This window comes from Bactrocera tryoni, chromosome 4 (genome assembly GCF_016617805.1).
Source record: "Bactrocera tryoni isolate S06 chromosome 4, CSIRO_BtryS06_freeze2, whole genome shotgun sequence".
Classification (NCBI taxonomy): Eukaryota; Metazoa; Arthropoda; class Insecta; order Diptera; family Tephritidae; genus Bactrocera; species Bactrocera tryoni.
In genome coordinates this window covers 28810849-28832723 of record NC_052502.1, presented here as the reverse complement: position 1 = coordinate 28832723, position 21875 = coordinate 28810849, and the positions used below count along the sequence as shown (strand labels likewise).

At 35.8% G+C, this 21875-nt stretch overlaps 4 protein-coding genes and 1 pseudogene across 7 annotated transcripts; 4 read left to right on the top strand and 1 right to left on the bottom strand.

The window, feature by feature from the left end:
- Positions 1-7492: 7492 nt before the first annotated feature.
- Positions 7493-8372, top strand: LOC120774376 (transcription factor MafK). Of its 4 annotated transcripts, none has more exons than XM_040103975.1 (3): positions 7493-7613; positions 7761-7787; positions 7904-8372. In XM_040103975.1, the coding sequence occupies exons 2-3, from the start codon at positions 7785-7787 to the stop codon at positions 8267-8269; spliced, it is 369 nt and encodes a 122-aa protein (XP_039959909.1). In that variant the 5' UTR covers positions 7493-7613; positions 7761-7784; the 3' UTR covers positions 8270-8372. The 4 variants fall into 4 exon arrangements, with proteins under 4 accessions (XP_039959909.1, XP_039959908.1, XP_039959907.1 ...); XM_040103974.1 differs by having other exon boundaries at positions 7761-7805; XM_040103973.1 differs by having other exon boundaries at positions 7684-7787.
- Positions 8373-8385: 13 nt separating this feature from the next.
- On the bottom strand, positions 8386-10823 carry LOC120774374 (zinc finger protein 184-like). The gene is made up of 5 exons (XM_040103970.1): positions 10247-10823; positions 9846-10188; positions 9577-9777; positions 8984-9515; positions 8386-8681 (listed from the first exon to the last, which is right to left on the bottom strand). Exons 1-5 carry the CDS (start codon positions 10682-10684, stop codon positions 8492-8494), a joined length of 1704 nt encoding a protein of 567 aa, XP_039959904.1. The 5' UTR covers positions 10685-10823; the 3' UTR covers positions 8386-8491.
- Positions 10824-11095: 272 nt separating this feature from the next.
- On the top strand, positions 11096-12333 carry LOC120774375 (zinc finger C4H2 domain-containing protein). Its single transcript, XM_040103971.1, has one exon. The coding sequence runs from the start codon at positions 11351-11353 to the stop codon at positions 12263-12265; it is 915 nt and encodes a 304-aa protein (XP_039959905.1). The 5' UTR covers positions 11096-11350; the 3' UTR covers positions 12266-12333.
- Positions 12334-13009: 676 nt separating this feature from the next.
- On the top strand, positions 13010-15471 carry LOC120773758 (annotated as a pseudogene).
- Positions 15472-15927: 456 nt separating this feature from the next.
- Positions 15928-21813, top strand: LOC120773755 (zinc finger protein 208-like). Its single transcript, XM_040102823.1, is given in 10 exon segments — positions 15928-16319; positions 16374-17073; positions 17127-17891; positions 17960-18494; positions 18567-18723; positions 19390-19710; positions 19777-20104; positions 20164-20988; positions 21049-21577; positions 21645-21813. Coding segments are annotated over 10 exon segments (4629 nt in total). The 5' UTR covers positions 15928-16019.
- The last annotated feature ends 62 nt before the right edge of the window (positions 21814-21875 follow it).

Below are 21875 nucleotides of genomic sequence, written 5' to 3'. Positions count from 1 at the left end.
TATTAGAGTTGCGGGGATACCAAATTCAAACATAGGGCGAAAAGCAGCTTTAAAATTGACGAAGATGTGATGTGTGTCGATCGTATTTTCATCCAATCAATCAAAGCTACTTTACTCTATTTCATCTTTCCAACGTGGTGAAGGCCTCCATTAATAGCATGCAATTCGGCACCTAAATGTGTCTGAATACCCGAGAAAAACCACTTGATCGACATAGTTATTGGCTACTGAATAAATTGCTGTCCAATTTTTCAAAAAGAATTACCGACCACTTTCACAATCGTTAAATAAAAAATGCTTTATTTTAAAATGTACAATAATTTTATTTAAAAGGTTTATTTAGCGCAAGTATTAAATACAAAGTTATATATGTTGAACGGTGTGGATATAGTTCCCAAACCGAGTGATAGCAGGAGATATCGACGTGGCGCCGCGTAAGATCGATACGTTGCAGCGCGGAGGATCATTCGAGGACGAAAAATTGAAGGCGAAAGTGTATGTTCGAATGTTGACGGGCGATGATTGTCAGGGCATCGTTTAAATCCTTTTTTTTGTTGTGATGACTGCTTGCTGGTGTGGTGATGTTCTCAACTGTGGTGTGATGTAGTGTCATCAACTGTGGGGAATTGCGCTGTCGTAGTAGGGTGCGCCAGTTTTTCCCAGGTTGAGTGAGGGGGGAGGCTTAACTCATTTAAACAGCTACATTCCTGCGATAAATGTGAGATGGTATAGATATTTTGAAAAACTAATAATATGTCAATTTTAATCATCGAAAAAGAACCTTATTTACTTATTTACTAAATTGCCTACAACTACGACGTGGCCTGTTATGTGTGACCTGAAGGCCAAGCTCATTCAATACCCTACTTTATTCATAATAAGAAATCAGATGTGGGTTTATGGAGGCAATATTTAGTCCGAGTAGGTATTTTTCTGCTTTGAATGCATTTTTAGTATTGCGAAGTAATTTTCACACAGTGGAATAAGATTTTTGAATATATCACATCATCTGCTTGGTATTGGAAGAAAATTCCGAAAAATCAAAAGTTGAAGTATTAAACAGCGTCAAAATAGTGAGGGATTGCAAGCTCTGGTTTGTTTCGTTTTTTCAACTTTAATGAAGTATCACATTTATCTAAAATATTGATCGGAGGGGGACCAGGCTCTCTATAAAAATTCTTCGTATAAGGCAATGAATAACATTCTTTCAATTGAAATAGTTGTAATCAAAATAGTTACATATTTATACACATTTCGCTCCTACTCCTACGCCCACAGATAGATATGTATCTACACATACATATTTTCGCAATTTTATGTAAAACAGATTCTTAGAAATCGTTTGGCTAAAACCCGCGCTTTTCCGGTAAAAAATTATTTAATATTTAATATGTTGTGGTCGCGAGAATACGAAAACTTGCTTAAAACAAGTTTATTTTATTATGAATCAGCAGATATAAAAGCCATTTCCATTGAATTGCATATTTAATTGCTTGGGCGGTAGGGTTGGTGACAGCGCATAACACTTAACTCCATATAAAATATTTTGCAATAAATAATTGTGTAAAAGTTTGTGCTTATTATAACTTTGAAGTGATTCAAAGCGAAATACTGTTTTGGGAAAACCCATTTCTTATTTGTCAAACGTTAAATCTCCTGAGTAGAGTGTACTTGTTAGTTGGGAAGGCAACAACATAGATTTTTAGAATCGAAGTACGGTCGGCATAGAAAATGTTAACAAGTTTCACAGGTTCACGGTATTAAAGAGCACACCTAATCTAGCAACCGAAAACATTACAATTTTTGGGAATTATTAGTCATTTTTATGACTGTATAGGTTGTATTATAGGTTAATTGGTAGTAATTTTTATTACTGTATAGGTTATTTTATAGGTTAATTGATAGTAATTTGTATTGCTGTATAGGTCACTGTATAAGTTAGCTAGACCAGTTTTGATTCTTTGTGATACAGATAAAGTTCCATTTCGAAGTCCATGAAAAGTAGTCATCCTTTATGATGCCTGCACTGTACGAAAAATGCAATAGATCTTTGGCTTCACTATAGATACCTCTGCCAGTGTCTCATACCATCTCATGCCTTGTCAATGCGGGACAAGTAATCCATTGTTGATCTGTACCTTGCTCTTAACTTCTTTGCAGTCTTCTCGATCTGTCAGCCTCGTCGTATAGACAAAGCATTGGTTTTCTAATGTTGATCACATTTTCGGATGACAAGCATACTCCACGCTTGGCAATCGACGAAGTTAAAGCTTCGATTGCTGCTTGGCTGTCCACGTAGATGTTAACCCTGGAGAGACTAGCTTCGACGCTTTCCAAATAGCAAAAACCTCTGCTTGAAATATTGTATACTGCAGTGGTCCAGCAGCTTAAAAGGCTGCCTTAAGCTTAAACAAAAACATATCCCCGCACCGATTCGGTTCTCCATCGAGCCATCCGTATAAATGTCCATCTCAACCATTTGAATGAAAAATCTGTATTCTCTACAAAGTGAAGCGATAAATGTTAAATTAAAGACTAACAAATTAGAAGGCAATTTTTCATTCAGCCCTAAACTTAGTGGTCAAAAGTCACTCATACGCCATGCTATCTGCATGTCCTTAACACAATAAGTAATTATTTTTGCTTATTTATTATTTATTTATACGTAGCAGTTATAATGAATATACTCTCGTATATTGATAACATGACAAAGCTGTTTACAAACATGGCTTTTACAGTTTCATATTAAAAATTCCTAGTAAACAATCGCAAATTCATTTTCATTCATTATTATTTCAGTAATAGCGATATTGAGCACGAATGAACTTGCAAGTGCTGCTGCTAATTTGCAATGAAATTGTTTAAAAATGCATACACAAATACATATGTATGTACATACGTCATAAGTTTCGCCAGATGAGTGCTCCAAACAAAGTCTGGTACTAATTAAACACAATAGCAAATTTACATACTTGTATGTATGTAAGTATGAGTGTATGTCTGTTTGCACGAGTATTCCTGTACATACAGGCATGAAGTATACGAACAATTTTTTGCTTTGCTCTAAATCTTGTGTAGGCATGTTTGTCCAGTGCGAGCGATTGTTTTATATATGAAAATATGTACGAGTGTATTTACATACATACATACATATGTAAACTGATCTTAATCATCTAGCGGTTCTTTGTAACACCTTATAGCACGAGAGATGTATGTATGTATTATATAAAAATGCTCAGGTAAAATAGACTAATTGATTTAGCCAGTCTATCTGTGGCCCTGTTGCATATGTGGAGTTCTTTGCTAATACAGTTATTATTGCATTCGCGCAGAGTCTGATCATTGCCACACCCACAACTTAGTGTTAAGACAATAACCGTTATATAGAGCTACATAAAGAGCTCATAGCAACAACAAAAATTATAATTATTAAGGTGAATTACGGCGATGAAAGGCATGTTTCATCAGTTTGAAAATGACTGAAAAGTGGGCATGGTCTGACTACCGAAGCAAACAATTAGAACACAAATAGTATTTTTGTGAAAACCGCTCCAAATATACTCGAAATCTAACTATACATTATATTAGCAATTTTTTATCAAATACACCATATGATCAAATTTGACTCGGACTGACAAAAATGCCTGACAACTAAAGCAAACAATAGAAAACAGATAAAAATCTATCCACACATTATACTAGCCATTTTTTTATCAAATACACCGTATGATCAAATATGACCCGGACTGACAAAAATGCCTGACAACTAAAGCAAACAATAGAAAACAAATAAAAATCTATCCATACATTATACTAGCCATTTTTTTATCAAATACACCGTATGATCAAATTTGACCCGGACTGACAAAAAATACATTTCAAGTAATTTAATGCACACCTTTATTACGGTGGATGGAAGACTCGGATGAGGCAAGTTTTCGATGACTGCACGACCTTCACGTATAATATGTGCCACTATATACATACATACATATGTACACGAGTATGTATGTAATTACGCTCGTAATACAGTAGACTCCCCAAAACCCTTCCGCAACATTTTTATTGCTTCCGTGGCCATGATACCATTGGAAACACAAAATTTTAAGCCAACTTTTATTGATTCCGTGCGCGTGCGCCGTTTAAATGGACCAGTCCGGGTCAAATTTGATCAGATGGTATATACAAATATTTGAAAACCTGAAATTTTTTGAAAAATATTTTATATATAATATGTGGATATTCATTAAACATAAATTTCAATAGATTTTTCGAGAAAAGAATCCGGGTTACTTGTGACACTCTTACTTTCTCTATTAACTCAGAATACCTTGCAGTTTTGTTTGGTTAGGACCAAACTTTCGCTGCTTCATGGTCGAATTCCTTCAACCTCTTTTCGTCTCCCACTTTTAATCTACGCTTTCTAATTAAGAATTCTTAGTTAATTTCAAACCCATTAATGGATCCATAGTGTTCCAAATCTTGTGCGTATTTCCCATACGCCAACTGACGAAATTCTTACCTCTGCATAAATACGAAATACGCGTAAGCATAAGCTTCATGAGCATGAATATATACATATGTACATATATACCAAACGTATATACATATCTATGAACCTATGCATACATATATGGCAGTGAGCTTAAATTCACAGTAACATACATATCGACTTTACATTACATTTTGAAAATACGAAAGCTTCATCAGCACGCAAGTATTACTTTCGCGCGTTCTCCGCCATAACTATAAATACGAACGGCAGCAATTGATGTTTCTCATTTCGGAGCGTACTAGTACTTCCAGCGTACGCGGAACCGGCAAAACAACAAACAGCGCTTATTTGAAACGTTTATTTACCCAACAACAACGCATCATGTCTAACACGTTCGGCGGATACTTCCCCGCGGCAATTGCCGGCATAATTTTCATACTGTACAGTTTACAATGTGATTATCCGACGCATCAATCGGAGATACGACCTGCCAGTAATCCTTATCAACTAAACTGTGGCGGTGCTTCGATTTTGGATTTTGCACCAGAGTTCGATATGCCTATGGGCGCCTTCTTCCGCATGGCATTTGGCTAAGACTCGTTTTTTTTTAATATTTACCGTTAGAAACTTAACTGTGATATATAATTTTTAAGTATAGTATATATACCTAAATATGCTTTCTATTCCTTATAGTGTATAGAAAGCTAACTTTAAGAAAATTTTTAAATAAATTGTATCAAATAAGAGATGAAGATGAGGTACTGTCAAAATTTTTATCAAGTCATTCCTTGAAGCTTTATGTATTCAGGTATGAAATCGGTCTTCGTTCGAGTCAAATACCGCTCACTGATCGATATATATATAATATAATGTATATGAATATAACCTGAAGATCGGTTATCCTGGTATTTGATCAATGGGTGCGAAGATATGGACCGATTTCGATCACTTTTGTTTCGGAGTTAAAACATGTTAAAAATATTATAGTATGTCAAATCGGTAAAATCAGTTGGTAGTATTCTCTGTTTCCAACTTGTGATATCATCCACTATATCGTAGTGAATAAATTTAAACCTTTTCTTTTGGAAGGAATCGCGTTTAAACCATTTTTGATATGAGATCTCTTTAGCAAGGTCCCCATGTCTGTCTGTATATGTGCAAACTCAGTTTTTGAGATATCGATCGGAAATATCACACAGTCCTTTTCTCCTCAAGAAGCTGCACATTTGCCGGAACCGCTGTTATCGGACCAATATACATAAATAGGATGTAGTTGCCATACAAACCAACCGACTAAACTCAAGTCTTTGTATAGAAAGATTTTTTTCTGCCAAAGATCTTCATTAAATTTGCCATAGATTATTGTCCAAGGTAATCTTACAATCTCCGAACAAAATTTTCGAATAGGATTACTATAGCAGAGCTGCCGTTCGATCACCCAACCCATTCCAAATCCCTACAAACTGCAAAAAAATTGTTCAGATTGGATTAATTATCATAGACCTTCATAAACGATGTATTTTCCTTATCAAATATTTTTAATTCGACTTGACTGTACTTTAAACGAAACAAAACGTTTTCCGTTGGATGCTAACTGCTGATTGATTGATAAACGAGGAATGTACCGTGACCTTAGGTCTATTGTGCCCTCTCCTAATAGTCCAATATTCTGCTGGGTGCTAACGAAGCGATGTGATCCATATTTAGAAACATTGATCCAAGGGCCTTAAACCTGCGTCTGCAGACTGCTGTGTAAACAATTGGCATGTGTTCTGGTGTTCAGGCTTCCTGGCGCAGAACCGGCAATTTACGTAAGAAGCTATGCCTATGTTGTGCACATGCGTCTTCAGCTTGCAGTGGCCAGTGTAAAATGCGACCAGTAGTCTGAGGTTATCCAAAGGGTGGTTGATTGAAAACTTCAAACTGCTGAGGTCCTACCCCCCCTTAAGAAACTTGACATGCCGCATGCCCTGTAGTTGTTGCCAATGTCTCTCTCTGCCTACTTCTTCTTCCTTGCGGAGCAACTTCTTTATGGTATGGGGACCCACACCAGTGAAGAGTTAGTGGGTGCTGTGGAGCGGGCGACCTCATAAGCCAGTTCGTTCCCTGCTATACTTTTGTGACCGGGCACACAGATGAGGTGCACATGGTTACGTTCTGCTAAGCTATTCAGCCGTTCTCTACACTCCTGCACCAGTAGCGATTTGATCTCATAGGATGAGACTGGTGCGGGGTCCTGCAATCCTTGCACCGATTCCCTCTGACGTTTTCGAGCCATCATCGTACCACTTGATCGTACTATCAATAAGCAGTAGCTCGAGAGTGGAATCCTTCCACTCGGCCTTGCTGCCAAGGATAAAATTGAACTTCTTGGTGAAGTTAACACTTTTAGTAATGCTGTCCCTTGGGAGAAGAGCTAATGGTATAGTACCACTCAACTATTTTACCCACTGGGATGAGATTACTTTACATCTGTCACACCCTTCTGCTGACGTTTGTAGAAGTGTGTGCTTGAATTCCTGACCGATCGCAAGTTGAACAGGCGTAAGCTCAGCATGACTCCAAGTGCTGCCGTCGGACAAGTACGCATTGCACCCGACATGCAGATTCATGCAAGTCGTTGCAGCTTCCCCTATCGAAGTATGTGAAGCTTTTAAGACCCAGGCCACCGCCACATACATACGTGATTATCGGTCGCACGAACATGGTGTACAACTACCTAACAATCCTCGACTTGCAGCCCCAGAATTTATCCATTGTCTGTTAGCAATACTAGTAGGTCGTCCATGACAAGGCTCCATAACAACTGTTCTCCAGTTATGTTTTCAGCATTAGTTATAAAGGTACACCAATTTTTTTTTTTTTATTTTTGTAATAAATTATTATCTACCACTGTATCATTTATAATTGTCAAAACTTATGATATGGCAATATTAAAAGGTGAGTTTTTCATAACTTCACCACATTATACGCCTATCGAAGTAACCCTGCAGCTATTGTTGTTAAAGAAAAGTGAAAAGGTCTTATATATATTTTTCACCTGCTTTAATAGTAAATTTCGTATTTGTATTGTTGGAGAAGTTTCTAAATTGTAATTGCATTTGCAGTTATTATTCAGGTATTTATATTTATTTCGAAGTGAGCAAGTTTTATCTGTGGTGTAAGTGCTGTAATTTGTTAAATTCAAGGCGAATCTAATAAAAACAACTTGCTATTTTTCTACGTCAACTAATTTGTCTACTGCGCAAACAAAATGGATGGACAGCACCGACGTGAACGAAAGTCATCAATGGTAACACATCAAATTTACGTAAATGCAATGAATTATCAAGAAAATCTCACAAATTATGTGAAAACAAGGAATGAGAGGGAGTTACTAACATCTTTTATTTTGTTTATTATACAAAGGCACCACTTTCGCCCTGTCCTATACCCGACATAAGCGACGATGAACTGGTCTCCATATCCGTGCGGGACCTTAATCGCACGTTGAAGTCACGCGGGCTCAATCGTGAGGAAGTTGTGCGTATGAAACAACGGCGCCGTACGCTAAAAAATCGTGGCTATGCGGCTAGTTGCCGTATCAAGCGTATTGAACAGAAGGATGTCTTGGAGACAGAAAAATCGCATGAATGGGTTGAACTGGAAACCATGCACGAAGATAATGAACAATGTCGCAAGGACATAACCAACTGGAAGAACAAATACAAGGCCTTGCTGCAATTTGCAGCACATAATGACATTCCAATACCACCCGAGTTGGAGGGCTGTTGAGCAGTGCAATACACCCGAAAATATTCTTAATTATATTTCATAAGTAGCTTAATGTATATGGCATCAATTATGATGTTTTTTTATTACTGTTAAATACTGTATTTAGGTATTTAATAAATATTATTTACTAAAATTTGGCTACATTTTCAAATATTCTATTTGTGACTAGAAATATTCCATAATATTTAATCGAAAATTGTCATCTTAAACGGACAGCATATTTTATGGAATGTCTTCGGCATGCTCTTCAAGCATCTCGATTGAGTCTTCCAGTACATCTACTAACTCTGCTTCTTTATTTATTGCTTGATTTGAATTTGTCGTTGCGATTATATACTCTTCTGCTAATGCATCTGAGTAGTCAGTTTTCTTAAAGAGGTGTTTATGTACGTTGCGCAAATGGCGGCGAATCCTGAAAAAAGCAAAAGAGAAGTATACTTAAACACGCAACTAATTCAAGATGACTATGCAGAAAATCAAACAATGTGATGCTTCTAATGTGTTAAGAAAATTCTATACATACGAATGTGTATGTATATAGATACAAAACACAAGAAAAAACGTTAACTTTTGTTGCATCGAAGCTATAATACCGTTCACAAATACAAGATTACGTACAAAAACTATATTTTAGTGTAGTGATCCGATATCGGAGGTTTGGTGGATAAACTTAGTATACCCTGTTCAGGGTATAAAAACAGTGTTTTTACTTACTTGAATTTGGTTGGAAAGCCACGCTGACAAACACTACACATTAATGGCATACCCGTATGCTCATACTGATGTTGTCGCAAACCGGCCATATTTATAAATGTTTTCTCGCATTCGTCACATTTGTAACGCACACCCAGATGACGTTTCTCATGGTAATTAAGATGTCCTTTAATTGCGAACTTTCGGTCACACATCGAACAAGAGTATGGAAAATCGCCAGTATGGAAACGTATATGTATTTCCAGATCTTTACGCCTTACAAATTTCTTATCGCAATATGGACAATCCATAGTCTCGCCGCGATGCATTTGCATATGTAAACCAAGATTCGCTTTGCGTAAGAATGTTTTTGAGCAAACAGTACATTCGAATACTGCTCTATCTTCGGGTGAAATGTGAATGGTTTGATGTAATTGCAGATGTTCAAGTGAATAGAAACGTTTGCCACAATCGCATTCAATATTGCGATCACGCTCCTCGGAGTGCAATTCCATATGTTTTTTGAGTGTATAACGCGAAACACATCTTTTTGCTGAGAAGAAATAAAATTTGTAATTATTTTAGAAGCGTGCAAAATATTATTGGCAACTTACGGCATTTGCTACATAAGAATTTAAGTTGTTTGTGGCGTCTCAAGTGTACGTTATAGAATGTTTTCAATACGGTACGTCCACAATGCTCACAATCCAGATATTCATCTTTCTGATGCACCTGACGTCGATGCAAACGCAGAGCATTTTTCGTTACAAATCGATTTTGGCAAATGTCGCAGGGAAAATTAAGTGTTTTGTCCGCTTTAAAACATAAGGAAACATTGCATAACATTAAAACATAAAGCCATTCAAAAAGATATTTTACATACCGTGGTCAATTTCATAATGTTGCAGTAAATCTCTTTGAAACTCGAATATGCAAGTACAAAACTCACATTTGAATTCAAAATATGTCTTATCTGTTTCTTCAATATTTGTGTCGTCTTCATTTCGAGAGATGTTAGCACTTTGTACAGATTCGTTACTACCTATCGATGTCTGCGCATAATTTACAGTATTTTTATCATCGTTGCAAATTACGCGCTCAACACTTATTAGTGTTGGTGGCATGATTTCGGTTTCTTCATGAATGTCGTCATCCGGCGGCTCAAGGATCTCACTAGCAGCCGGCTCGGGAGAATTCTGGTTGTCAAACTCGACAACTGAAAAACTCTAAAAATTAGTCATATTTTAGTAAAGTTTTATTAATTTTATAGTATTCCTTTTTTACCTCAGTTTTCATTTCCTCTTCTTCTTCATCATGCTCTGATTTTTGAGCAAGGGACTCATTTTTAATTTCGATTTCATGTATTTCAATATCACTTATTGGTGAATGTACTGATTTGGCACGGTTATATTGTTCTCTTAATAACTGATTATTTAGTTGTGCGCGAGTTATAAACTCATTAGCTTGCGAGAGTTCTAAACGACAACGTCCACATATATAATGACATGGCGGATATCCTTCAATAATAAAATCTGTTATCAGCACATTTAATGAAGTGCATTTATTGAAAGCCTCTAGTAAAGTAGTAGTTGCACAATCAAAAGTAAAAGTCTCCAGCAGATCAATATAATCCTCAAGCTCATCTTCTGAAGCCACGGACAGGCAGGAACGACAGCATCGCATGTCTTCAAAGTGGATTTCAGCGCGACTGGGCGAATTCATGTTTGTTAGCAAGCAGATTCCTTTTTTGAGACGAATACATCTAATAAAACCTTTCAATTCCTTTTCAAAAGAAACACATCTAATAAAATCTTTCAGTCCTTTTTAATCTTCCCAGACACCATTGCCATGACAACAATAAACCAATGTTACCACAAAATTTTATTTTACATATTTTGAAATCTATTATATGTACCGAAATCCGGCCCATGAGTACTGTATGAATTGGAGACAGCCTTTACTTGAGTCTTCTCCAAATAAATGAAAGCTTGCATTTTTTATCTCGATTTTTAATTAAATTTTAATAATAATAGATATTCAGCGTACAAATTTACCGATAATGATAATGATAGCCATGGTAATCAAAACACGAATCTTTTGGTGTACTATTGTGAATTAGTTTTATCTAAAGAAGAAGAAGAACTTAGTTTTGTACACAACATTGAGAAGTTTAACAGTTTGGAAATTACTTTTAATAAGTGAATTTTATATAATATCACTCATTTAATATCATTATACTGATAATATGCAATACAATTATTGTATCTAATTTGTGTGAGTGTTTTACAAAGCCTACAACATCTTTTGTGACGTGACGGAACTCCTGTGAAGAAATCCCCTACCCATCGACCAACGCAAACACTAACAGAAGGGGGTTAATAAGAAAAAATGGCCACCAGCGATATCTCCAGCTCCAATGAGCGCCACTATTATGCCAAGCTTGAAGCCATCAAGGATATACGTGATAAAACAATTGCTTTAGAAAAATTGAAATTGAAAATTATCAAAGAAGTGAAAATAAGTGATGATGAAGAAAAATGTCTGGATGAATACCGTAAAGAAATGGAACATTTGTTGGAAGAAAAAATGTCACATGTCGAAGAGTTAAGGCAAATACATGCCGATATAAACGATATGGAAAATATTATAAAACAAACAAAGGAAAATCAAACACGTTCCGTTGACATGGCAAATCGGGTATATGAAGATTATCTGGCACTCAAATATCAAATTGATCATATGCGTCGCGACTATTTAGGCTTAAGCCCTCTACGTGATTTACATGAAGAAGAAGGTAGTCCAATATCAAAAGATCGTTTTCAAACAAACTTTTTAAAGGTGAGCGCCGCCGCTGCGGCTGCTGTTGCTGCTGCACAGCCTACATCGTTGGCACGACCCCATCCCCGACACCCACTTCTTCCGGAAGCTACCGTCACTGCATTACCACCAACGGGCGGTGGTACTGGACCCACTGGTGGTCATGCTTTTATGCCACCCGCCCCACCCGGCACGGGCAATGCTGTCGCTGCTGCTGCAGCAGTACGTTTGGGTAAAAGCGATTTTTCTGCTCCACCGCCACCTCCTCCACCATCATCTCGCTTACAGCAGTCACCGGCTATTGGTATTGGGCATCATCCTTCATTTCGTTCTGATTTTAATGTGAACCTACGTCAACAACCCCCACCTATGAAGTCATGTCTATCTTGCCACCAACAAATACATCGTAACGCTCCCATTTGCCCATTATGCAAAGCAAAGTCTCGCTCGCGTAATCCGAAGAAACCGAAAAAGAAAAACAACTAAATGTTTCACTATGGAAAATTTTTGCAATAAGTAAAAAATTGAGCTTCTCCAATACAATAAAAGTAGATCAGAGCAAAAATTAGCTAGTGCCAACAATGACTACAATAAAAGCAGCATATGTATTACAAGTATTTATTATGAAGCGTTAATGCTTAAGAAATAGTACTTAAATTGTGTATTTTAATTTTACACACCAATTATCAGATAAATTTACAACAACTTATAAATGTATTAATTACCTAGACCTGAACGGATAATATTAATTATGTTTATCGTAAACTTATATTCATTTTTCATATAAATCACGTTATTTATCATTTATAATTGTATAGTATGTATTGATAGTACACTCACCTTCTTAATTTCAAGCGAGTTCAATTCCATTGCCATTGTCCCCCTTACAATATAATTATTATGTATTTAACGCATTTTGGTTTTTTAATATATTTCTTTATATTTAATTTCTATACTTCGCTAATTGATTATGTATTATTAGATGAGTACAACAAAAAATTTCGTAATCAAATTTTAACTACTTTAAATATTAATAATAAGCTATTGTGTCAAATTATTAACTTTTTTTGACTGAAGATCAAATACACTAAATTTATTTTACAAATAAATATGTCGTTAAAAAATGTTTGTCATTAGTTACTGTTAGCGTAACTGAAAACAATAAGGAATGCTGATCATTGATCCTTTTCTTACGCAAGGCGTTCTATAGAAATTTCGATAGCCGTGATTTCCTGGGATGTTATTGATAACTGTATATTAATCGAGAATCAACACATCTCTACATGATTAGAGAGAGAGTTCTCTTATCAGTGATCAGCTGTTGATAGACGTTAAATATGCAAAGTTTAATTTCTTCTTCACAAATCATCTGCTACTTTATAACTGAATTATTTTGGAAAATATAGTGCGGTAAATAAGTAAATAAAAGTGATAATTAAGTATTATAAATTATTAAAGTCCTATCTAAAACTGCATAACAATGAAATGTCGAGCGTGTATGAAAGCGAATTGTAACAACTTAGTTGACATGAGTGTTGCTGGAGCAGATGGAGGACAAACGCTTTTCGACTACTACAATGATTGTACGCAGCTACGTGCAACTGCCAGCGATAGTTTTCCTAAAAAACTATGCAAAACTTGTACTAAAAAGCTACGCATAGCATATAGCTTTAGAAAATGTGCTCTGGAGTCTAATGATATGTTTGAAAAGTTTCTAACATTACAAAAAATTAATACACAATCTCCAGCCAACTTAATTGTGGTAATTATACACAAATATATGTATTATTTTATGCAATAACATAATTCGATAAAGATTTTTTAATAGGATACGGAAGATTACTCAAACGATCCTTTGGAGATAGAATTGTGTGAATCTCGGAAAGCTGTAAAGCAAACTGATAGCGAATCTCCTATGAAAGAGGAAGGCTGGAATCAACCGATCAATGATTATTCGTGCGATTCTGCGTTAATAAACGAAACCGTCATTATCGAACAGTCACAAGTCAGCTCCTGCAGCAACAATAATCCGTCTCAAGCGGATAAGAAAGAAGATTGGTACGAAGAACATTGTTATGATGAAAATACATGTCCGGATATAGAGACATATGAGACTGGTACTGAAACGAAAGAAGATAGTTCAAGTTTAAACGTAGGAGAAACGGATCATCTAGAAATAGAAATCGATACTACTAGATTACAGTGTCTATATTGTAAACAAATATATTCGTCCGATTTGGAACTTCAGCATCACGTAAAAAACATTTATTTAAATGTCACTTCTGCTCGATGATTTGGACTGATGTGAGCAGGTACTACAGACATATTAAACGGATACATAACTGCGCAGAAACTGAAGTCCCCGCTTTGCAGGCTTTTATGGAATGAGTTGAAATAATAGAAGATGGAAGTATAAACTGCGAAATTTGCAATGTAAGCTCTGCAACTATAGCTGCATATGGCAAACACACTCACCGAAAATATGACTCTGAAAATGTGATGCGATGCAGAAATACCATGTGACAATAGTGAGACAAACAAACTTAATATTTCTCATGGGACTGATACTTACGAGCAAGAAGACGTTGAATCCAAGCTAGAAACCGATTATAAAACTAGAGCCAATGCAACGCCTGAAAATAGTTTATATGGAAACATATATACCGAATGTGAACCTAATGCAGATGAATCTTCTAAGGAAAATCTGCAAACAGCCGTAGATAAACATAATCTAAAAGCGAAGAAAAAGTTCCTTTGCTCACATTGTCGTAAGTGAAAATCATCATTAAAATGTACTACATTTTTTCAAAACGGAATTCTCAATGTACAGTATACATTTTTTACAGCCGTGTCTTGTCAAGTAAACGTGCCGTGCAGATTCATGAAAGGAAACAGCATTTACACATTGAACCTGATCTTAAGGAATATTCATTTTGCCAAAAGAAATTTGATAGGGCATATTTAAGAAAACATATCGAAAATGTGCACATTGGCGAGCGAAAATTCAAGTGCGATATTTGCGGCAACATGTATAAAACTAATGATAACGTTATGCGACACAGGTCTCTACACACCAAGAAACGAACGCAATCATCCATATACAGTATGTGATAAAAGCTTTACTGAAAAATCTGAACTCAAAGTTCACATGCGGCTTCACACAGGTGAAAAGCCATTTGTCTGTCATTTATGTGATCGGCGCTTTCGCATAAAAGTTCATCTCACATATCACTTGCAACAACATGCTCGTATTAAACACAAATGCAAAGTTTGTGGAAAGGAGTTGAAGCATGCCAAATCGTTAAGAAACCATTTCTATCTAGATACCAACGTTATGCCATATACATGTTCTGTTTGTGGGTACGGCTCTGTGAAACGTGATTAGTACGTAAATTTGCAAATAATTTTTATGGAATATGTCATTGTTACATTCTTTACTTTTCATAGTTTCGTCAAGCATATGTCGAATAAGCATGATAAAAACATGACTGTTGATGAGTTATTTGCAATATTCCAAGCGAATACTGGCAGATCTCCCTATGTGAAGGTAGTTGACGACATTGATGTGAACGATGAGCTATCGTACTATGTCCTTGACTTGAGTGATGGAAATGGTGGATAGAAATGGATTTGATTTATTTTACTAAGCCCTTATCAATTACAAAAACAGTAATAAAAATATTGTCCCAACACACATAAAGTTTTTAATTTAGTAGTAGTTTAGTTGGTACGATATCGTCGGTTCCGACAAAATTTCAGAGGGATAGCTCATTGAATTTGCTTATATACAGATAGACAGACATGGTCAAATGTACTCAGATACGACTCAGATCTCCGACATTTCCACCTGGGTGTTAAAAATTTTGTGGTAAACTTTTCAGGATATATGTAAAGTAACCGTTGATCATTTGAACTTTCGAAATACATAACAAAGCTTTCCGATTTAAGTAAACTGACTTTAGGTCTTCTCATCATACCATATTTATCGCACGCATTCGAAAAAAATGTAATACCATTATGTACATACATTAAAGTCATTTTAATTTATTTTAGTTAAAACATTGCAAAACAAGTGTTCTTTATATCGATTTGTTATCGATAAATTTATTACAACAATTTCATTACTAATGAGATAATCCAAGCAATTGTATGTCAGGTGGTAGTATAAACAAACATTTATTTACATTTTGCTTAAATTTAATTCCTTTTAATAATCCTACATGTTAAATTAAGTACAAAAATGCAATGTCGCGTGTGTATGCAAAGTAAATGCCAAATATTGTTCGAGATGAATATACTTGGAACGGATGACGGCAAGAACCTTTACGAATGCTTCAATGAATGTACACAACTAGATGCATCAGCAAAGGACCATCTGCCCAAAACGCTATGTAAACTATGTGCACAAAAACTTCAAATAGCGTATAACTTTAGAAGAAATGCACGACAGTCGAATGAGGAATTTAAGAAACTTTTAATATCTCAAAAATTGGAAACTGATTCGGTTGATAGTTCACCAGAGGAATTATGTACGCTTGAGGTAAATAAATGTTATATCTAGAAATGGAGAGAAATATTCAAATTTGTATCTTAGGATACCGAAGAAAGTACAGATGATCCATTAGATATGAGTTTTCATGAAGCATTAAAGGCTCTTAAGAAACCTTCGGAGGAATTGACAACGGAAGAGTTTTGTTTAGAGGAAGATCCGGATCAGTCTTTGGAGGAACGTTTAATGGGATTTCCAATGGAAAAGTCGTGCTTAGAAGAAGCTCCAAATCGATTGGAGGAATCTTTGGTGGAATTTCCAACAGAACAGTTTTGCTTAAAGAAATCACCAAATCGATCCTTGGAGGAAGGTTTGATCGAATTTCCAACGGAAAAGTCAAACTTAGAAGTAGCCGCGAATCGACCTTTGGAAGAAGACTTGATGGAATTTTCCACGGAAAAGTCGTGCTTAGAAGTAGTTCCAAGTCCATCTTCCGAGGAACATTTTAAAGAATTTCCAACGGAAAAGTCTTGCTTAGAGGAATCCTCAAATCAATCTTACGAGGAAACACATATAGAAATCGTAAGGGAAAGCACACCGGTGGACAATACGGCATTGCATGATAATGATGAACAGTCGCAAGTAATCATGGAGAATGAAATTGAAACACGTAATTCATTTCGGCAGGACGAATATGAGAGTGAAACGGAGCCCGTAAAAAAAGTGGATTACGATTGTGAGATATGTAGTAGTACATACACAAGCAAAAATGAACTTGAAAAACATATATCCCAACAGCATAAATGTAAGTCCATTGGTATAATATTTTTACCAACTAAAAATATTTATATATTTTAGCTGAAGTAATTTGTTTAAGTTGTCCAAAGGTATTTGATATGCCTATTGAGTTGAGAATTCACAACCAACTTGTACACGGAACCGATTCACCAGTACAATGTAATTTCTGCAGTGAAAAGCCCCTATTGCCTCGTAATGAGCTTGTCAAACACTTTCAAACAACTCATAATTCTCGCTACTATTGGTATTTCCCACACGTACAAAAACGACATTCAAATGATACGGAGGTTCGTTCGGCCATAAAATACACATGTAAATATTGCCAAAAAATTTTCACAACGGTTATTGATTTGACAGAACATATTAGATCCCACCTCTTTAAATGTCCATTCTGTTTGAAAAATTTTCACAGAATGCGTACATATTACTTACATGTTAAACGTTTGCATAACAGTTCAGCAAGCCAATTCCCGGCTATACCATTAGCGGGAGATAGCAAAGATAAGCCGATTCGATGCAAAGCTTGTAACAAAAGCTATACAAATTTAGCCTCCTACAATAAGCATCTAAAAGAAAAGCATAATAAAGGAACAAGATCAAAAGCTAAACAAAAAACGACAGAATATGAAGCAAAGGAAGCTTCGATTGCGGAAGACGAAGACAGGGATACCACCACAGATGCCACTATTGCAGAGGGCGAAGCTTTTGAAAATGAAGACGAAGATGCCGTTCAAGCTCTAAATAAATCGGTTAAAAAGGAACAAAGAAAAAAGAAAAATGTACCACAAATAAAGGAAAAAAAGAGATTTCTCTGTTCATATTGTCGTAAGTATTGATTTTTGTTTTGTTACTAAATAAATGCGTATATAAAAAAAATATATATAATATTCCAGCACGTGTGTTATGTTCAAACGTGTCGCTGGCGTCGCACGAAAGAAGTCAGCATCTCAATTCAAAAACAGATATTAAGGAGTGTCCAATATGTCAGAAGAAATTGAAGTCGGATTATATAAGAAATCATATTAAAATTGTACACATAGGGGAACGTAATAACATTTGCGATATTTGTGGTGGTGCCTATAAGAGTCCTAGTCAACTTAAACGGCACAAGCTGTTGCATATGCCAGACCGTCATTTGCCATGCAGTGTATGTGATAGGAAATTTACGGAAACATCTGCCCTCAAAGTACATATGCGCAGTCACACGGGCGAATTGCCATATGCTTGTCATTTGTGTGATCGTCAATTCCGTATCCGTGTACACCTTACCTATCATTTAGAACACCATGCTAATATAAAGAAAATATGCAAAGTTTGTGGCAAGGAATTCAAAGATGGCACAACACTGCGGAGACACTCGTTCGAACATAATGGCAAAATGCCATATAGATGCACTGCTTGCCATTATCAAACTGCCAAACGTGAATAGTAAGTTTTGTTGAATTTAAAATGTTTGAAATAACGAAAATGAAAAAATGTATATGTTCATTTTTATTGCAGTATAACGACACATATGCTCCGAAAACATGACATACAAATTACTGACGAAGAATTATATTTAATGTTTAAAACGAATACTGGTAAATCGCCTCGCGTAAAAAATGTTGAATACCTGAAAAAGTTGACTGAAAATTTACAAACGTCAGATAATTCAAATTAATGTACAGATTTATTATTTCTTTTTTTAATTTATGTGTTTATTAGTTTTAAGTTACCAAACGCATTTCGTAATAAATTGTAACAATGCCTCAACTCTCATGTCTTACTGTTATTGTAGCTGCAGAAAATAATCCTGAAGTCAGTTCTGGTTTCGTAGATCCGACTGTCGTGGGAACGATATGCTTTATATTGTTCTTGTAGCGGCCGAAAACATTCTTGAAGTAATTGAAGGAGTTCTGCCGGTTTGACAGTCATTGGCCGGATAAAAATCCGGCTATTACTATAGTAGAGCCACAGTTGATGTTTAGTTTTGCTTTGTCCTCGATATATTCTAATTACTTATAGCCATTGATGATACTTTTCTGATATATCGAAACTTAATGAACACCATTAACAATTTAAATTATCTATTAAATATTTGCCATTATTTTCATTTTTATAAATTTGTTTTTTTTATAATTTTATTTCGTTTTATTGTATTTTATTTTTTAAACGTTTTTTGCGGGGCTGTTAATATTTTGTCGTTTTGATAGTGTTTCTATCGATATTAGTGCAAGGCAATCGAACAAAGCAAGAACATCGATAAAATTCTATTGATTGTTCTATCATCACTAATTAGCATAAATAAATTGTAAAATAACCATATTTTGTATCGCAAACAAAGTATAATTGTAACGAAAACAAAGCTTAAAAAATGCACTGCCGTGCTTGTATGCAAGTGGATTGTCATACAGTTGTGGATATGAATTGTGTCGGAACTCCGGAGGATGGTAAAACACTATACGACTACTTTAATGAATGCACTCAACTGCAAGCAACAGCGAATGATGAACTTCCACAAATATTATGTACAACTTGCACAGAAGAATTACATGATGCCTATAATTTTATAAAAAAGGCACGTAAGTCCGATGGAGAACTCAAAAAGATTTTGACAATCCAAAAAGATGGCGTAGACATTTATACTACTACCCAAACTACACAGGTACAGGAAGACTTTTGATAGATTTTGATGATGATAAGTGTAAAGAATAATATCTGTTTTCATTAGTATGCAGTTGAATGTACAAATGATCCATTATCGACGCCAGAACAACTAATTGTCGTAACTGAAACTTCCAACACTGCTAACGATGCTGAAGTGGCTATACCTGTGCCAGAAATAAAAGTAGAGTTAGAGTTAGATATTCCTGAAGATTTTGAAAAAATAATGGAGGATCATGTTGTGAAAAGTGATTCCGAAACTTCGCTGCAGGGTAACAGTGATGATGACAGCGGTGACGTTATCAAGCCGGGTGTGTCACATTCTTGTGAAATATGCGATTGCTCATATTTAACGCAAAAGGAACTGAAAGATCATATATTTGATGTACACAAATGTAGGACTTTTCACCTTTAAATGTTTTCGTTGCTTATTTAAGTAAATTTATATTTTTAGCTCACATCATCTGCATGAAATGTCCAAAAGTTTATGAGCTTCCCACGGAATTACAACTTCATGAATCTCTTGTGCATGGCACGGAATCACCATTTCAATGTACATGGTGTAATGAATCCTTACAACGTGAAGATCTACCTAAACATATTCAGATGACGCATAAGATTTCATATTCCAAATATTTTCCGCGTACGAAAAGGCGTTGCAATAATAATGATGAGAATAATAGTTTTGAATGTGATGACTGCCAACTGCATTTTTCATCCATACTTGAGTTAGCCTATCATGTAAAGGAACACAAATTTGAATGTCCATTATGTTTAAAGAGTTTTCGAAAACATGGTACGTTTCGGGCACATGTTAAACGCATACATAATCATTCAATAAGTAGCTTAAAAGTTGCGGTTGGTGTTGAGGACGTCGAAGCAAATAAGCCGTACAAGTGTTCCTTATGCTCCAGACAGTTCAGATTGAAACGGTCTCTTCAAGGACATTTGAAAGTGAAACATAACCAGTATACACGGCAAAATGTAAAAAACGACGAGGATAAGCTATTTGAATGTGCGTTTTGCACTATGCGCTTTGCTAGCCAAAATTCGCTTTATCATCACAAAAGACGCAAACATCGAGATTTAATACAAACACCTGTTGCTGATAATGAAAACAATACTACGGTGGTGGAAATGGAGAATGACAAAGCAAACAGTGAATTTGTTAATTGCACATTTTGTCATAAGGATATACCAAGAAGTGAAATTAAGCATCACGAAAGACGACACAAGTATGCCTTGAATCGAAAAAGAAAATTTCTGTGTGCATTCTGCCGTAAGTATTAAAAAGAATAATTTCAATAACTTATGCAATAACTCTTTCTTTTTGCTATAGCGCGTGAATTTAACTCTGAAGCTTCTGTTAAATTGCACGAAAAGAAGGTTCATATGTGTGAAAAACCCGAACCCAAAGAATGTCCAATATGCCAGAAAAAAGTTGATCCGAAATATTTAAAAAACCACATGGAGAACGTGCACACGTCCGAGCGTAAATTTATCTGTGATATTTGCGGTGATCCTTTCAAGAGTTACGTTTTGCTTCACAGCCATAAACGTTTGCACTTGGAGCGAAATTTCGCATGCACCGTGTGCGAGAAAAAATTTATACGCTCATCCGATCTGAAAGTACACATGCGCATACACACAGGCGAAGAGCCATATGAATGTCATTTGTGTGATCGTAGATTTAAAATCAAAGTGCGCCTTAATTATCACCTGCAGCGTCATGCTGGCATCAAGCGGAAGTGTCAGGAGTGCGGCAAGGAATTCAATCATGTTAAACAGTTAAAAATCCATTCATATAAACACACTGGCATGCCATATCGATGTTCTGTGTGTGAATACGGCTGTGCGCAGCGTGATGTGTAAGCACTTTTTAGTTGCCGATATGATGGCCATTGTTAATATGCGTTTTTTTGTACAATTTTTTAGTTTTCGAAAGCATTTATTGCGTATGCACGACATGACTATGACTGATGAGGAGTATTGTGCAATGTTCAAAGCGAATACTGGTCGTAATCCACATGTGAAGACTCTGGAGGAATTGCAGTCGGAGGCGCAAAGTATGGAGCAAGAGCAAGAGCAAGAGCAGTCAAACTAAAACATCGTACAACGAACAAAAAATATGATTTATATTTTTAAACTATCCTTCCACGAGGCTGC